Source organism: Protopterus annectens, chromosome 1.part0 (genome assembly GCF_019279795.1).
Source record: "Protopterus annectens isolate FY-2018-M chromosome 1.part0, PAN1.0, whole genome shotgun sequence".
Classification (NCBI taxonomy): Eukaryota; Metazoa; Chordata; order Ceratodontiformes; family Protopteridae; genus Protopterus; species Protopterus annectens.
The window spans coordinates 1555192033-1555209685 of record NC_056725.1 but is presented as its reverse complement, the minus strand read 5'-3'; the positions used below and the strand labels follow the sequence as shown (position 1 = coordinate 1555209685).

General features: G+C 39.2%; 1 protein-coding gene across 3 annotated transcripts in view; it reads left to right on the top strand.

Moving 5' to 3' along the window:
- Positions 1–17653, top strand: part of AGPAT4 (1-acylglycerol-3-phosphate O-acyltransferase 4) — a 1187234-nt gene that overhangs the window by 895892 nt on the left and 273689 nt on the right. For all 3 annotated transcript variants that reach the window (XM_044068028.1, XM_044068026.1, XM_044068027.1), the window contains one exon: positions 15823–15898. In XM_044068028.1, coding sequence (XP_043923963.1) covers positions 15823–15898 — 76 coding nt within the window. The remainder of the gene's footprint in view (positions 1–15822; positions 15899–17653) is intronic.

Below are 17653 nucleotides of genomic sequence, written 5' to 3'. Positions count from 1 at the left end.
ATCATTGGTCTGATAACAATGACCTCACTAGATCTGGATGTGAATCCCTTCATGATCAGGTGGGCACTTCTGTGCTTAGTGGATTGCCACCTATATGGTAGCTTAGGGTTACCTTGTTTTCGAAGGGTATGACTATACATTTTTGGCATTTAACTTCAGGCCATGGCTCTGGCACCAGCTATCTGTTTCCATGAGTCCCTTCTGAAGGATATCCGTGTCCGATGCACTTTCCACTATGGGCCCAGTTTGCAGTCGTCTGCAAACTTTGTCCAGCAAGTCCTCCCATGTTGGCCTGTACTTCTGAGAAGTAGATGCCGAACAATAGGGGCCAGGACCTGAGGGTTACTACATGTGCCAGCTTGGAGTCTGTATAAAGCCAGCAACTCTAACCCTGTGGGTTCTGTCCTTAAGCCAGTTTGCAGCCCATCTTGTGACATATGGGTTTACATTTAAGCTGGTAAGTTTTTCTACAATACCCGAGTGGGGTATTGTGCAAAGTCAAGGTAGGCTGCATGGACTGCCTTTCCCTCATCAATGGCCTTGGTGACTCCAAGTTCAAAAGGCATGATCTGCGAAGCCAAACTGGGTCGGGTCCAATGTCTGCAAGTCCCCTATATCTTTGTTTATGAGCTCCATTATTATCCTCTCCATAGCTTTGCAGACTAGACTTGTTAAGCTTATGGGGCAGAAATTACCAGGGTCCGTAGAGGCACCACCTTTGTGGAGTGGGACCACAGTTGCCGTCGCCACTCCTTGGGCACGTATCCTGTGGTAAGGCTGAGATTAAACAGCTGCCTTATGTGCGGGTTTAATTCCTCATTTAGCTCGTGTAGCAGGGGACACCATCGGTCCCATTGATGCTGTGTTTTAGCTTTAGAGAGCAGCTTTCACCGCGCATTTGAGATGTCTGGGAGGCTACACTCTGCTGGGATAGTTATCTCTCCTTTAGGGGAGAGGGGTGAAGTTTGCACTGAACCTGTCTGCCAGTATGTTGGCAATGTCTGTGGGTTCAGTGATTTTTGTATCATTTTGGACTAATTCTGAGCATATCTGGGAGTTTCCACCCAGGTTCCTAACATAGCTGAAAAAGGCCTTATGATTGTCCTTTGAATCCATGGCAATTTTTCTCTCAAAATTGGCCTTAGTTGATTTTATGAGTGCTCATATTTTTACTAATGATCAGGGGTGACTTCCCTTTTATGAATTTTGTTCTATCATGTAATAGCTTTCTCCTCTTATTGTAAAGTTTGTTAATGGCTGGGGTCCACCAGAGTGGACGTTTGCCCTTTGTGGAAAGAGTCTTGGTTTTATTTGGGATTGCTTGATCCATGCAGTCCTGGAGGTATTCATAGAAGGCATTTGTAAGGGCTTGGTTGTGGTTTCCACTGGCTCGGGGGCCTTGAAGGATACCACACCAGTCTTGAGTAGTGTGAAGTTTGCTTTAGAGAAGTTCTTCACTGTGGTGTTTTTTGTTTGGGGTGGGGGTGGGATGTGGATTTCCAGTGAGATTAGTTTATGATCAGATCAATGGGGATATACTTCGGTGTGGAGCATTTTGTCCCCATGTTTGTGATAATGAGATCTAGTATATTTTCTCCTCTTGTGGGAACAGTGACCAGCTGTTCCATGGTATTTGAGTTTATGAACTCCAGGAACCATTGGGCTAGAAAGTTAGGGCTTGAGTAATGTTCCCAGTCTATATTCGGGTAGTTGAAGTCACCCAATATGATGGTGTTTGGAGATACATTTATACCCTCCAGTGTCTTCAGGAAGGCTGTGTGGGGTTCCTGAGTTTGAGAGGGTGGCCTGTAGCATGCTACAATTTGTAGAGCAGTTTTGCCTATGGTTAGTTGCACCTGGATGGTTTCGAGCTTAGATGCGTTGCCACCAACCTGGAGGTGTGGGTATCCTTTATGAATATGGATACACCCTCCTTTGTGGTGTGGTCTGGGTTTTGGGGCGGGCATGATATGAGGTAAAACCTAATAGTGCCGGGGTGCTCTCAGGAGCCTTGAACTAGGTTTCAGTTACAGCACAGACATCGATGTTCTCCATACTGAGAAGGGCCTCGAGCGTGCATTTTGAGATTGACTTCTGGCATTGAGCAGCATTACCCTCAGTTTCTTCCCATTTTTGTTTTCTAGGGTGGTAGGTTTAGAATTTGAGCCTTGCCTAAAAAGGCACTATGGGGTGGCAAGAGCCTTAGCCAATATCCGGGGTGACAGGGAAGCAGTGTGGCTTGTCAAGCATGTCATCCCAGGCAGACAGACACTGGATCCCCTTTGAATGACACCAGACATTAAGCCAATTGTTAAAGCTGATCATCTTGTCTCTATATTGTGGCATCATTCTTGGTGAAGGAAGGATACTGCTCAGGGTCAGGGTCATACCTGCCTGGGCTACATAATCAGAGAGCTCCTCTATGTCTCTTTTCATGTAGTCCAGGGAGGTACGTCTCAGGTCGTTCACACCGGCATGGACAATGACTGTGTCATATTTGTACTTGCTGAGTGACCAGAGTGCTTGTGTTATGTGGGATTCTAGCCCGATAGGCAGCTTACTGTGACCCTCTCCTTGTTCAGCCTGGTGAGTGGGACGTCAGTGTGTCTGACTATGGAGTCACCTATGACAAGTATGTTTGGTGTTGTATTTGGCCTTAAGGGCTGTGACTGCTTTGCACACTGCTTTTGTGGTTTATGTATTGCTTGTGGGGTGTCTTGAGGTAGCAGTTGTTTGGGTGTCTGCTTTGTAGGCCTCTGGTGTTTAGGGAAATTTTACTCAGAGCCTCAGTATGTCTTTGTGTGTTTATGTGTTTTATTCAGTGGTGTGGTAGCATTATGTGAGGCTGGTTTTGTGGTGTGTGTAGTTGCCTTCTCCTCCTGTCTGGTCTTGCCAGTCCTGAGTTGAGAGAGCTCAGCCTCCAGTTTGGCTAAATAGCTGCATCTCCAAGTATTTGTGTTATGTGGGAGGAGGAGAGGGTTGTCTGTGTACATGAGGCAGTTATAACATTGCCTCAAGATTCTCAGATTCACCAGCTGGACGGAGGAGATTGACAACTGACCTTTGGACATGCTAGAATAATATTGGGAATTCCTTAATAATTGAAAACAAGGGCCAGTGGGGAGTGAGGGTGTAGTGCTTTTAATTTTTAGTGCTGACTTATATAATTGCTTTAGTGAGCAAGTGCCAGGTAACTTGAGTGCAATGTGTTACAAGTAACTAAATGCAAAAGCGACAAACAGTAACTTTCTTTCAAGTGAAACAAGGAACTAGTACAGTAAGCAATGCAGGTATCACTAGTGATCCACAGAAGCTGAGAAGCGTATTAGGTGGAATTAGCTTCCAGGGAAATAACAAGCAAACAAACAACAAGCATATAAACAAAGATAGATTCAGCAGGCCTGGATCTAGTCTATGCTAGAGCAAACAAGATGTACCAATTTCAGTAAGATACAGTTCAAATATTCAGGCACTATAAACCTTTAACCAGAAATTCCCAGCTCAGAAGGGCAGAGTCCAGCCTCTTCTCCCACAAGAGTGCAGACCACGAACCTTCTTAATGTAAAATAACTGGCCTGAAGCCCAAGTGCCTAAACCAGAACTAATACCCTTGGACACTGGGCTCTCAATCAGCAGTTCCCAACTTAGAAGGATGAAAGCTACCTGTCCTGCCACCACAGTGCTTGCCACAAACCTTCCTAATGTAAAACAACTGGTCTGAAGCCCAAGTGCTTAATCCAAAAGACTTAGAATGATAGCTACACTTTAATCAAGTTACAACCAAGCAGTAATAAATACAATTGAATACTTTAGAGAATGTCTGGATTAGTGCTCAAGTTACACAAACAAAGCTAGATCCAGCAGGCCCGAATCCAGTCTATGCCACAGCAAACAAGGCACCAACTTTGGTAAGAAGCAGTTCAGATATGCATGCACTATAAGCCTTTAACCAGAAATTCCCAGCTCAGAAGGGCAGAGTCCAGCCTCTCCTCCCACAAGAGTGCAGACCACGAACCCTCTTAATGTAAAATAACTGGCTTGAAAGCCCAAGTGCTTAAACCAGAATTAATACACTTTTAGAATAACAGACACTGAGCCCTCAATCAGCAGTTCCCAACCTAGAAGGATGTAAGCTACCTGTTCTGCCACAACAGTGCAGACCACAAACCCTCTCAGTGCAAAACAACTGGTCCGAAGCCCAAGTGTTTAAACCAAAAGGCTTAGAATGAGTTACACCAAGCAGTAATAAATACAATTGAGTATTTTTAAGATGATGCAAAAGTAAAATGAAGTAGGTGGAAACAGTAAAAGCAGATAAATTTTTTTTTTTTTCCTGAACAAGTGCCGAGATCAAAGAAACAGATTTGAGTGCTGAAACTAGAAAACTGGCTAGTTATAAGAAAAAAAAAACAAGCTAGAAGGCTTCCCTCAAACAGAGAAAGGCTTGGGGGCTCAGAAGCCTACAAACAATCTATACCACTTAACAGGAAAGGCAGGAAATAAGCTTAATTTTTTTTTGTCTGTTTCCCAGATGCTCTCTTTGTACACAGTAGGAGTACGTGAAATCAGAATATGATCTCACTGCACTCAGTTGAGTGAGCAAATGAGATGGGCTCAGAGGCAGGCTGAGGGGCGGGCAGTTTCAAGGCCACAAAGATTAACACCAAAACAAAAACAGGGAGGGAAGGTGGGAATAAGTGAAGAGCAGAATAACTGCCACTTGAGAAATATTCCTTCAACACAGTTTAAATCAAATTAAATACTGTATTTTTTTTTAAAAAAGTGCAGATAAAGGTACTTAAATTCTCTTATACGTCCAGTTGAATATAACCAAGTTCTTAGCTGGCCAAAGCTGAGGTTTTTAAGCAATAAAAATTTCACAATGCACCACTTAAAAAGGCAAGGACAGGAAATCAAAGAATGTGGCTACCCCACACCTGTAATTACTAGCAAATAACACACTAGCTTCAGTTCAAGTTACTAAAGAGCAGAATAACTGCCACTTGAGAAATATTCCTTCAACACAGTTTAAATCAAATTAAATACTGTATTTTTAAAAAAGTGCAGATAAAGGTACTTAAATTCTCTTACGTCCAGTTGAATATAACCAAGTTCTTAGCTGGCCAAAGCTGAGGTTTTAAGCAATAAAAATTTCACAATGGGCAAGGACAGGAAATCAAAGAATGTGGCTACCACACCTGTAATTACTAGCAAATAACACACTAGCTTCAGTTCAAGTTACTAAAGAGCAGAATAACTGCCACTTGAGAAATATTCCTTCAACACAGTTTAAATCAAATTAAATACTGTATTTTTTTTAAAAAAAGTGCAGATAAAGGTACTTAAATTCTCTCATACGTCCAGTTGAATATAACCAAGTTCTTAGCTGGCCAAAGCTGAGGTTTTTAAGCAATAAAAATTTTACAATGCACCACTTAAAAAGGCAAGGACAGGAAATCAAAGAATGTGGCTACCCCCACACCTGTAATTACTAGCAAATAACACACTAGCTTCAGTTCAAGTTACTAAAGAGCAGAATAACTGCCACTTGAGAAATATTCCTTCAACACAGTTTAAATCAAATTAAATACTGTATTTTTTTAAAAAAAGTGCAGATAAAGGTACTTAAATTCTCTTATCCGTCCATTTGAATATAACCAAGTTCTTAGCTGGCCAAAGCTGAGGTTTTAAGCAATAAAAATTTCACAATGCACCACTTAAAAAGGCAAGGACAGGAAATCAAAGAATGTGGCTATCCCCACACCTGTAATTACTAGCAAATAACACACTAGCTTCAGTTCAAGTTACTAAAGAGCAGAATAACTGCCACTTGAGAAATATTCCTTCAACACAGTTTAAATCAAATTAAATACTGTATTTTTTATTTAAAAAAGTGCAGATAAAGGTACTTAAATTCTCTTATACGTCCAGTTGAATATAACCAAGTTCTTAGCTGGCCAAAGCTGAGGTTTTTAAGCAAAAAAAAATTTCACAATGCACCACTTAAAAAGGCAAGGACAGGAAATCAAAGAATGTGGCTACCCCCACACCTGTAATTACTAGCAAATAACACACTAGCTTCAGTTCAAGTTACTAAAGAGCAGAATAACTGCCACTTGAGAAATATTCCTTCAACACAGTTTAAATCAAATTAAATACTGTATTTTTTTTTTAAAAAGTGCAGATAAAGGTACTTAAATTCTCTTGAATATAACCAAGTTCTTAGCTGGCCAAAGCTGAGGTTTTTAAGCAATAAAAATTTTACAATGCACCACTTAAAAAGGCAAGGACAGGAAATCAAAGAATGTGGCTACCCCACACCTGTGTAATTACTAAAATAACACACTAGCTTCAGTTCAAGTTACTAAAGAGCAGAATAACTGCCACTTGAGAAATATTCCTTCAACACAGTTTAAATCAAATTAAATACTGTATTTTTTTAAAAAAGTCCAGATAAAGGTACTTATTCTCTAATATGTCCAGTTGAATATAACCAAGTTCTTAGCTGGCCAAAGCTGAGGTTTTAAGCAATAAAAATTCACAATGCACCACTTAAAAGGCAAGGACAGGAAATCAAAGAATGTAGAATCCCCACACCTGTAATTACTAGCAAATAACACACTAGCTTCAGTTCAAGTTACTAAAGAGCAGAATAACTGCCACTTGAGAAATATTCCTTCAACACAGTTTAAATCAAATTAAATACTGTATTTTTAAAAAAAGTGCAGATAAAGGTACTTAAATTCTCTTATACGTCCAGTTGAATATAACCAAGTTCTTAGCTGGCCAAAGCTGAGGTTTTTAAGCAATAAAAATTTCACAATGCACCACTTAAAAAGGCAAGGACAGGAAATCAAAGAATGTGGCTACCCCACACTTGTAATTACTAGCAAATAACACACTAGCTTCAGTTCAAGTTACTAAAGAGCAGAATAACTGCCACTTGAGAAATATTCCTTCAACACAGTTTAAATCAAATTAAATACTGTATTTTTTTTAAAAGTGCAGATAAAGGTACTTAAATTCTCTTATCGTCCAGTTGAATATAACCAAGTTCTTAGCTGGCCAAAGCTGAGGTTTTAAGCAATAAAAATTTCACAATGCACCACTTAAAAAGGCAAGGACAGGAAATCAAAGAATGTGGCTACCCCCACACTTGTAATTACTAGCAAATAACACACTAGCTTCAGTTCAAGTTACTAAAGAGCAGAATAACTGCCACTTGAGAAATATTCCTTCAACACAGTTTAAATCAAATTAAATACTGTATTTTTTTTTTAAAAAGTGCAGATAAAGGTACTTAAATTCTCTTATACGTCCAGTTGAATATAACCAAGTTCTTAGCTGGCCAAAGCTGAGGTTTGTAAGCAATAAAAAATTCACAATGCACCACTTAAAAAGGCAAGGACAGGAAATCAAAGAATGTGGCTACCCCCACACCTGTAATTACTAGCAAATAACACACTAGCTTCAGTTCAAGTTACTAAAGAGCAGAATAACTGCCACTTGAGAAATATTCCTTCAACACAGTTTAAATCAAATTAAATACTGTATTTTTTAAAAAGTGCAGATAAAGGTACTTAAATTCTCTTATACGTCCAGTTGAATATAACCAAGTTCTTAGCTGGCCAAAGCTGAGGTTTGTAAGCAATAAAAAATTCACAATGCACCACTTAAAAAGGCAAGGACAGGAAATCAAAGAATGTGGCTACCCCCACACCTGTAATTACTAGCAAATAACACACTAGCTTCAGTTCAAGTTACTAAAGAGCAGAATAACTGCCACTTGAGAAATATTCCTTCAACACAGTTTAAATCAAATTAAATACTGTATTTTTTTTAAAAAGTGCAGATAAAGGTACTTAAATTCTCTTATACGTCCAGTTGAATATAACCAAGTTCTTAGCTGGCCAAAGCTGTGGTTTTTAAGCAATAAAAATTTCACAATGCACCACTTAAAAAGGCAAGGACAGGAAATCAAAGAATGTGGCTACCCCCACACCTGTAATTACTAGCAAGTAACACACTAGCTTCAGTTCAAGTTACTAAAGAGCAGAATAACTACCACTTGAGAAATATTCCTTCAGCACAGTTTAAATCAAATTAAATACTGTATTTTTTTTAAAAAAAAGTGCAGATAAAGGTACTTAAATTCTCTTATACGTCCAGTTGAATATAACCAAGTTCTTAGCTGGCCAAAGCATTATTGGTACCAGGGTCAGATGGCAGCAACTGTCTATGTCCAGTGTCTTGCTGCTGTGAGTTTCATGGAGAATAAAGAGAGAGAGAGAAGTCAACCTTACATGCTTCCTTTGTGTCCCAGAATATGAAAGCTGAGGAGAAAGAAACATCATACTGACAGTTAGAATGGCTTGCCCTTTCTTCTTCATGCCTTGGAAGTGTCCAAATAGCATTAGCCCTTGGAAGATATACTAGAACAAAGAGTTACTCTAAAGTAAATTGACTCCTGTGGGAGAAGGGATGTAGCAGTTAGTGGTTCTATCCTTAAACCATGATATTCATTTATCATGACATTTTGACACAAGTCCTGCAGAAAGTAAGGTCATGCAAAATTTCTATTGGCCAGGTATTGCAAAAGACATGAGAGGGTACTGCAAGATGTATGGGTAAAAGTTAAGAATGACAGGAGACAAAGCTATGGCTCCTTTGGTGCACTTGCATGTTATCAAGAAACTGTTCCAAAGCTTAGGCGTGGGAGATTTGGGGCATTTTAGTATTCTAAGTGCCACTTGTTAGAGTTACATTTTGAAAATGGTAGACTACGGTACTAGTTTCTCATCTACTGACGGATTAAATGTGACAAATGCTCTATTCGAATTTTTCAGAAGGGTGAATTTCCTTGGGAAATACTGAGAGATAGAAGGGCTAACTTCATGTTAGACTTGCTAGCTTGTTAGTGGAAGCACTGTGAGGTGAAGTAGTTAAAAACTACTGCCACCATTCACAGACAAATAGTTCAGTGGAGAGATTTAATTCTTGTCTCAGGACAATGCTGAAAACATTTACAGGCCAGTTTATGTGAGAATGGGACACGTTTTCCCTTCCCCAAGGAATCTGTTGTGTTGCACATGCTGAATTTGAGGACTGAGTATAAGAAGTTCATGGGATTGATACAAGAGAACCTAGCACAACACAACAGCAACACAAGGTCTAATATGATTAAACAGTAAGAGCATGAGTGTATTTGTTCAGACAAAAGGTAGTGGTGCTTATTCCTGTTTGAGAATTTTAGCTACAAGCAGCATGGGAGGATCCCCGCTGTTTTGAGGAGAGTAAATGGTGTTAATTATGTGGTGTAGTTGCCAGGCAAGAAGCAGTAACACATACTGTGCCATGTCAGTGTAATGAATCCTTACCATGATAGAGAGACAGTAATACTTACTATATGCTGGGTTCCTATTAGATGAACGAACGATCAAAATGTTGAGTACAACATGCTCGACACACTTTGATTGATCGTTCATCTAATCAAACACTGAAAAAGATGAAAACCGGAGTTCCAAAAAGTTTTAGTTGACCATGGTGGTGAGTGTAGCTTGTGACGTAAGGACGCTACACTGTCTGGAATGGCTAGATAAGTGAATTCCGTACTTGTGTGTGTATGTTGCGATTACCAGGTAATTGCCCTTTCCCCAATGTATAGCGATCTCGGAGTTGGTATATATATATATATATATATATAGTTGGGGTATAGCCCCCCACTTTCTTTTAAAAGTATAAGAGTGTGTTTAGGTTTGAAAGTTGTTGAATGATGTGAGAATGTATGGGTTTATATGTATTAGTTGTATGTGTGTGTGTTGCATGTTAGTGTAGGGAAGGTGTGGGACAAACTAAACTTTTTGAAACTCCGGTTTTCTTTATTTTTAAGGGTTTGATTAGATGAACGTTCGATCAAAGTGTGTCAAGCATGTTGTATTCGACATTTTGATCATTCGTTCATCTAATATAGACCCTATATGCTGTGGGCTACAAGAAGAATCAGACAGGGATCTCCTCAGTGAAGCATGAACTGATTTCTCAATGGATGGGATAGTATTGTCACTGCACATGTCCCCCTAAACAGGTTTGGGAAATCAAAGCTATTATACAGGAGTTTATGAGCATGTCAACTGATAAGCCAAGGTGTACCCCATTATTAGTGCACCTTTTGGATATGGAAACCTAACAGCCAGACGAATAAACTCCTTACTGGGTGCTCAAAAAAATAAAGCACACCATCCAGGAAGAACTTCAGAAGAAATTGTGTCTTGAAGTAGTCCAGGAATCCCTGGCTGTCAGTGGTGGTTTTGGTGACAAAAAAAGCATGGAAAAAAACAGGTTTTGCATGTATTTTAGGAAACTAAATAATTACACAGAAGCAGAAGTGTACCCCATGCTCAGGACAGATGCAGCTTTAGAACAGCTGCGTGGGGATACACTTCTAACTGCTGGTGACTTAGGGGTTATTGGCAGGTGCCTTTGATGCCTGCTGCAAAGGAGAGGTATTATCTTTTTTGAGTTATATGTATTCACCAAAATGCCTTTTGTGACAAAAAGATGACCCATCAAGTTTTCTGACTTATAGGTCACATACTAGCAGGAGTTGGGGCTTATATTCTAGCTTATATAGATATTACAATATTTTGTTTACCCTAACAGGAGCATGTGTAAATACTGAGCACATTAAAAAGGGCTAAGTTAACGGTTAAGACAAACAAATGTCAGGTAGGAATGGCAGAAGTACCTCTTCATGTTTATTGGGTCTGTGGTGGCAAAACTTGTCCAGAAACTGCCAAAGTAGAAGCTGTCTAGACATGGTTTACACATGTTACCAGAACTCAGTTCCTGAAGTCAGCGGTGTTTACAGAATGTTTGTTCTTCATTATCGTACCATAGCTACTGCTGTCATAGATCTGACACCCCCAAACATGCTAGATAAAATTATCTGGACATCAGTTTGTGAAATATGAAAAACAGACTATCTAAGGTTATATGGATGCTGACTTTGAACAAACTTTCCAAAAACCCAGAGGCATTGCGTGGATCCCTTATACTGTCTAGTCCTGATTATAACCAATAATGTATCATGCAGATAAATGCTTCAAACCACAGACTTGGAGTTGTATTTAGTCAGGTCTCTTCAAAACAAAGCAACATCTATCAGTATGAATTATTTGTTGACTCTAGCCAAGGGAAAGAAGAATCATATGCAGCTGTGGTTATGATCTACAAAAAACTTCAAACCTACCTGTATGGAAAAAGTTCACAACAGTTACAGATGATAATCCCCTAAAGTGGGTACAAAATCAGTGGGCAAAATGAAAAATTTTGTAAATGGAGTTTAGGATTACAGTGCTACATTGTGAAATTCCAGCACTGGAGTGATATCTGTAATAGAAATGCAGATGATCAGCCAAGAATGGGGATTGGGTAGTGTAACTTAAAATGCATCTTCGCATTCCTGTAATAGACTGCAGTCATCTCCTGTATTTTACATTTTCTTCCCACCACTAAACATATTTGTATGGATTCTGACAGCCCAGGCTACATTTTTGAATTCATCTTAATAAATTGGTTCTGTTGTATGTTATGAATATAGGCTAGCGATCACCTTCACCACTTACTCTTTGTCCTTTGTTGCAATTTGAGAAATTTGTTGCTATTTAAAAAAACACTTCTTCTGTATTTTAGAACTTTCCCACCCACCACTTCGTTGTTGTGGCTTCCAGTCCCTGTTTTGGGACCTGCAGTGGATTTCGACCGTTGTGACTTCTTTGTTGCTCTGGGCTTTGTCCTTTTGACATCACAGCTCATAAATCTAGAAAATGTAACTGCAACAAGCAGGTTTTCATGCTAGCAGTCTTGATAAATGTGTATATCACTTAGGTCTTGGACATGCATCAGAATCTTGTGATATTTATGCTGATTTTATCGAGTCTGCTTTAAGGAGACCTAGGATTCAGGTTAAATAGAAGTTCAGCAAGTCAGTCAGTCGGTAATCAGGGCTAAACATGTTAAGATGATTAAAGTTAAAGCTGTGCTTTCTTCTATGGAAACAGGCATACTTATGGTGTAATGAAGTCGTACCCTACTACCTATGAGCCTTCAGCTGTTGTAATTACCTCTGCTTAAGGTTAGTATGTCCTGTGGTTTTTATTCATACCTTGACTCACAGGAGAGGTGTTATAGTCTCCACCTCTAGTCAAGTGGGCTCCTGCTTTTCTGGTTGATGATTGTGCTGAAACTGAACTTCAGCAAAGACAAACAGCTTAAGTTCTTCCCCGCTCTCAAGCTTATGAGAGGTGTGAAGGTGGATCTAATATAAGCACTCAGTTATCTCTAGGATCACATGTCTGTGTTGGTTTTGCTTTTCATGTGTCAGGATGCCAGTTCATATAGTCACATTTTGTTCCCCAGGATTCTGATCTTGTAGTGTCTTTACTTAAGATATTCGATAGGCCAGTGCCTCTGCCCCTGTCATTGAGATTTTTCCTCCAGCTGTGGCCAGTTCCACATTGCCTGGGTGGGGAGAGATATAGACTTGTCCTGCACAGGCTATTCTGTCAGACCCGGAATTGGCCACTTTATGGGTTACAGTATTTTTTTTTCTGGTTCTATGTTGGCTCCTGCGATGTTTTCTCAGATTCTAAGTGGCCAGGCATCATATGTCTAGGCATCATACCCAGAGTCGGCCTGGGTGGCAGTAGGCAAGCCAACATTAGGTGCGCCAGTGCATGTCAGCCAACCCAGACAGTTTCACAGTTTGACACTGAATGAAGGGGGAGGGGCTCACCTCAGGTATTTCCTCCTATTCCAGTATAGATATCTGGTCAGTTTTGTCAAGAGACCCTTCAGATGTAAATTAAGGACCTTCCAGTCTCAGACAGACAAATTGCCAGTGACAGTTTTCCTATGTGTTTGTGGAGAACTCTCCAGAAAGACTAAGAAAGATGACCACAGACATTAACTTCATTGCCTGGCTCAGTTGCATAGAGCAATAAAGCCCTGAGTATGAGCCAGATGACTCAAGATCAGTTAGCGAATCAGAATCTGGAGGAGATCAGCAGGACAGCATGAGAATTAGTAGCCAGTGGTGGCTAACCCATCCTTGGAGAAATCCTGCATACTGCAGTGCTGTCACCTACTAAACAGAGAGAAGTAAGGCATGTAGTGTATGGATGAGAAACATATGCTTGGTACTTCTAAGCTGCTTTCATGCACTAGCCTTCTTTGGGCATGTTTGGGAGTGTGCACACTCACAGAGGAAGACTGTATAACTGGGATGTTATTTATAATGACACTGCCATGCTTTGTAGCAGAGGTTGGAGAGCAGCATTAGTATCACACAATCACACAAGCACATGTGTGCATTGAAAGGGAAGGGCTGACGGTAAGGTATCATAGCTGGGGAACACCCTTGTGAAAGTGCTAGCGTCACTGCACACCTACCCCTCCAGGAAAAATTTGGGCCTATAAAAAAAAAATCCCTGAGATAAGGTGAAGATAATACTAGGTCAGGAAAACCCCATCTCTTCTAAATCACCCCAAAGATATACTTTCTTTGCCAACTGTGCCTCCAAATTAGTGGCCCCTGTGGGGAGGGGGGTAAACTGGGGAGTTTAGAGAGGGGATGTGACAGTTACCAGTAGTTGTCTTTGCTCACAGCTTCAACCCTCTGCACCAGCCAACTGCAAGCCTAGGTAAGAAAGGGTTTAGTTTGACTGTGTTACAGGGGATCCTGTAGCCATCTGTCTCCCTTGAATATAACAATGCTACTTGGGAATCTACCCAAGTGCATTGAACCCCTCAGTGAAGATAGTAGACTTGTGTGTAAGAATACTTAATGTAGTAATATCTCACCAAGTGGTGAGTATAACAATGAAGGTGCCCTCCTTCCATCCCGAGTAATTGTAACTAGTTGCTTGCAACTGTTATTATTGAATTCATTTCACGTTTTTTTTTTTTTGTATAATAAAAGGATTTTTTGTTATTTACTGTGACAATCAATTGCCATAGTCACAGAAGAGCTAAAGAGCTCAAGAAAAAGAAGATAGCTTCTACCAATGTTAACTATATGAATGCCTCACAATCCTATAAAGCGTTTATTGAACATTGACATGGCATCGTGTAAGGTTTTCATATGGAATACAGTATGGCTGATAAAGCTCGGACTGGGATGAAGACACAGACATATGGGGGAGAACAAAAACATTCTGATTTCCTGTGATAGCAATCACTCCTAGAAGATCTACTATTAAGGCAAATGTACTTAAACACAGCTGTACTTCCCTTAAACATTCATAGTACTTTACGTACTGAAAAGATTGTGTCAGTTTTCTGTATCTGGTTGATTACTTCTTTAGCTACAAGTAAGATATATTTAAGTTTGACATCCGTAAGAAAATCTGCTGTCATGATTTTTCATTTACAGAATGGGTATCTTCATTATTTTAGAGTACAGAAAATATTTTTGCTTAGATGCTAGGTATATAAAAATATATCTGTTGCCCTTGTTATGCCGAGCGTAAGTAATACTGTACTTGTTAATGTGTTCTATTTTGCATTTTACTTGTGTTCTTTTTTTATTCTGTACAGTACTTCTTGAATAAGTGGCTTTTTGAGTAACTAACTGTCCTTCAAATACAGCCATTATCCATTTCATGAAAATAAATTTATAGGTTTTATTCCCACGTGACTAATAGGATAAAGGTGACAGTGATTTAGATAAGCTAGTAGAATGTTTATTATTTTTTTGACATGAATTGCTAATCTTTAAAGCACATTTTCTTGACTCTAGTAATATGTACTTATATAAGAGGCTGTTATGAAAGTTCCAGATTTAACACATTTTGCCGTTATTAGCCAGAGCAGTCTGGACCAAAAATATATCTGGCAATGGAGGGCTAGGCTGAAATGAGGTTACAGAGATGAAACATAGAAAGTCTGTTGTTGGATCATGTAAGAGTAGGTGGTACTGTCTGCGGTGATGTGGCTTTTTTTTTTTTGAAGGTATGCCTCTCAAAGCGAAGACTTGGATACATTGTAGGAAACTGATTTGGTATAGGGAACTAAGCTGCTTCACTCTTTTCCTTATGACTTCATGAGAAGGGGTTGCCTGTTGCATAAGAGCACTTCAAAGATGTTTAGCTGCATAGTATGGGGAAAAAACATAAAAATGGCCTTGTCCAAACCTTTGTGCTTTATTTTGATAAGTCTGTAAATGCGATTGTATTGTCCCAGACAAATGTACTGATGGATGTTAGTACATTTTTAAGTATGATGTTTGAGGGAGTTGTCTGGGTACATATAATACTGATGAAGCCATTAGCACATTAACGTTGGGTTCTTTGAGAAAAGGCTGACGTTTGAAGAGATCACATTTTTATGTTTTATACTGTTATGCTGTATGTATCAGATATTTGCAGTACATGATGTTAATTAAAACAGCATGTTAGTTAAGTTTGTCCAAGTTTCTAAGACTGCTTTTGTGGGGTGGAGGTATGCCACTAAATGCTTCTGAACCTCCAGCTATTTGTTATATGATGTAAACTTCAGTTTGTCATTTGGTTTCATAAATATCAGGGATTATTTTTTGTAGCACTTTTTGCATTCTGTTTTCCCTTGCTTCTTATGATCTGCGACATTATTTGTTGTTTAATTTTTGTTGTGAATTCCACTCTGCGTAAGAAAAATTGACATAAAATGTGATTTCTTTTCTGATATTTATGAATGTTGCATTGACCTGCGGTAGCCGTGATTCTGTTATGAGGGGCTAAATATTTTGGGTTTTCTTCTACTGAGATTGTCACATTCTTTCTGCAGACGGATACCATTGGAAGAAATTCCAGAAGATGAAAATGAATGTGGGAACTGGCTTCATAAACTTTATCAGGAAAAGGTCAGTTGTATCTTTAGGCTTTCTTCAGCCACCTTCTGTAATGATGAAGTATGTTACCTTTTCCCTCTTGAGAATTGTTCTGTTTTCATTTGAGAGTAAGAAAGACAGAGATAGTTGATCCAATTCACAGCTTCTTTAGGAGATAAGAGTAATGTGCCTTCCATGCAAAACTGCCTAAGTCTAGAAAAAACATCTGTTAGCATAATATTACCATAATTAAAAGAAAGGAGTAGAGAACACCTTTTGGGTGGATTTTGGTACAAATTAATATATTTTTTTATTTATTTATCATTTGTTAACCGGGAAAGTCCAACTTGGAACGAAGCCAATTTTCAGCAGATGTGCCAGGGAGAAACGCTCCAGACACATATTCTACAGTTATTTTAGTCAGACTTTTCATCTAAAAAGAGCTTTACCGCTATTTTATTATTACCTAGCAAGTTTTTGCAGGGGTACTCTGATTACTTTAAAATGTGTTAGTAAAACATTTTTTAGGAGAAACGTATAGCTGTGAAATAAGCAGTGTTGTGTATAAAGTAACTTCTTATGGTGTAGCAAAAATAATTTTAATGCTGAATTTCGTATTATGGGCTGTACGTTGGTGCAGGTGTTAGCATTCCTGCCTCACAGATTTTGGCTCTGCAGTTCAATTTCTGGCTGAGACACCTTCTCTGATGAGTGTCTGTGTCCTCCATGTCCCTGTGGGTTTTTACTAGATGGTCTAGTTTCATTTCCCAAAGACATGCCATAGGTGAACTGGCATTCCTCCAGACTGTCTGTAGGATGTGTGTATGTGTGTGTGCTGAGATAGGTTCAGGCTTCCTTGCAACCCTGAAAAGAATGAAGGGTTAATGGGATGTCACAGAATGAGTGACTGTCACCTTATCAGTTTTTAATGGCCATATGATTGGAATGCTCTATGCAATGAAGACTCTGACTGATCATAACTAGATTCAGTGTCAAAAGACAGAACTCCATTCCAGAAGTAATATTTCAGACATTAATAAACCCCAAGAGGCTGCAAATGTTAAAACATAAACTTGCACTTCTTAGTCAGTAGATTGTTGTGCCAAGAGAGCTACAAGTTTTTTACCTGCGAGATGTAGTAACTCAGCAGTGTTGTATTACTCGTAAAGGCCACTCTACTATATTTTTTAGTAAGCTTCATTTGGAAATTTCTTTTTATCTCTTTACTGTACTATGATGACCTGGTATGTCCCACTGGATCCAAAGCCCTTTACTAAGTTAAGACGCAGAGAGAATATATGAATATTTCCAGAATATTAAACAAAATAGTAAAAAATAAAAATAAAAAAAATGTATGGTGCACTTGATTAACAACAACATTAGTCTGTATTCCATATTTTGATATAAATATCTTAGTAGCTATGTATTTGACATTTGCAGTTGCAGTTTAACAGCTGCCCATTCTCAAATGTACCTCAGGAGTTTCACAGAATGGAGCAAGAACAGTAAGTTAGCAGTGTTTTGTAGCTATGAGTGAAGAAAGGAAGATAGCTGAGCCTCCCTAGTCAGCCTAAGGTAACAAGATTTTACCGAAGCTTTCAGGGTTCTTGGGCTGGATCATAAATGGGAGGACACTATAGGGACACACATTCTGGAAAAGACAATTCCAGGTGCATAACTAGGGTGGGAGGCTTGTGCTACTACTACTTCTTTTTTCATCTTTTTATCTTCCTTCTTGGTCTTTATACATACAACCTTCCAAAAAATATTACATCATTTAAAATGACA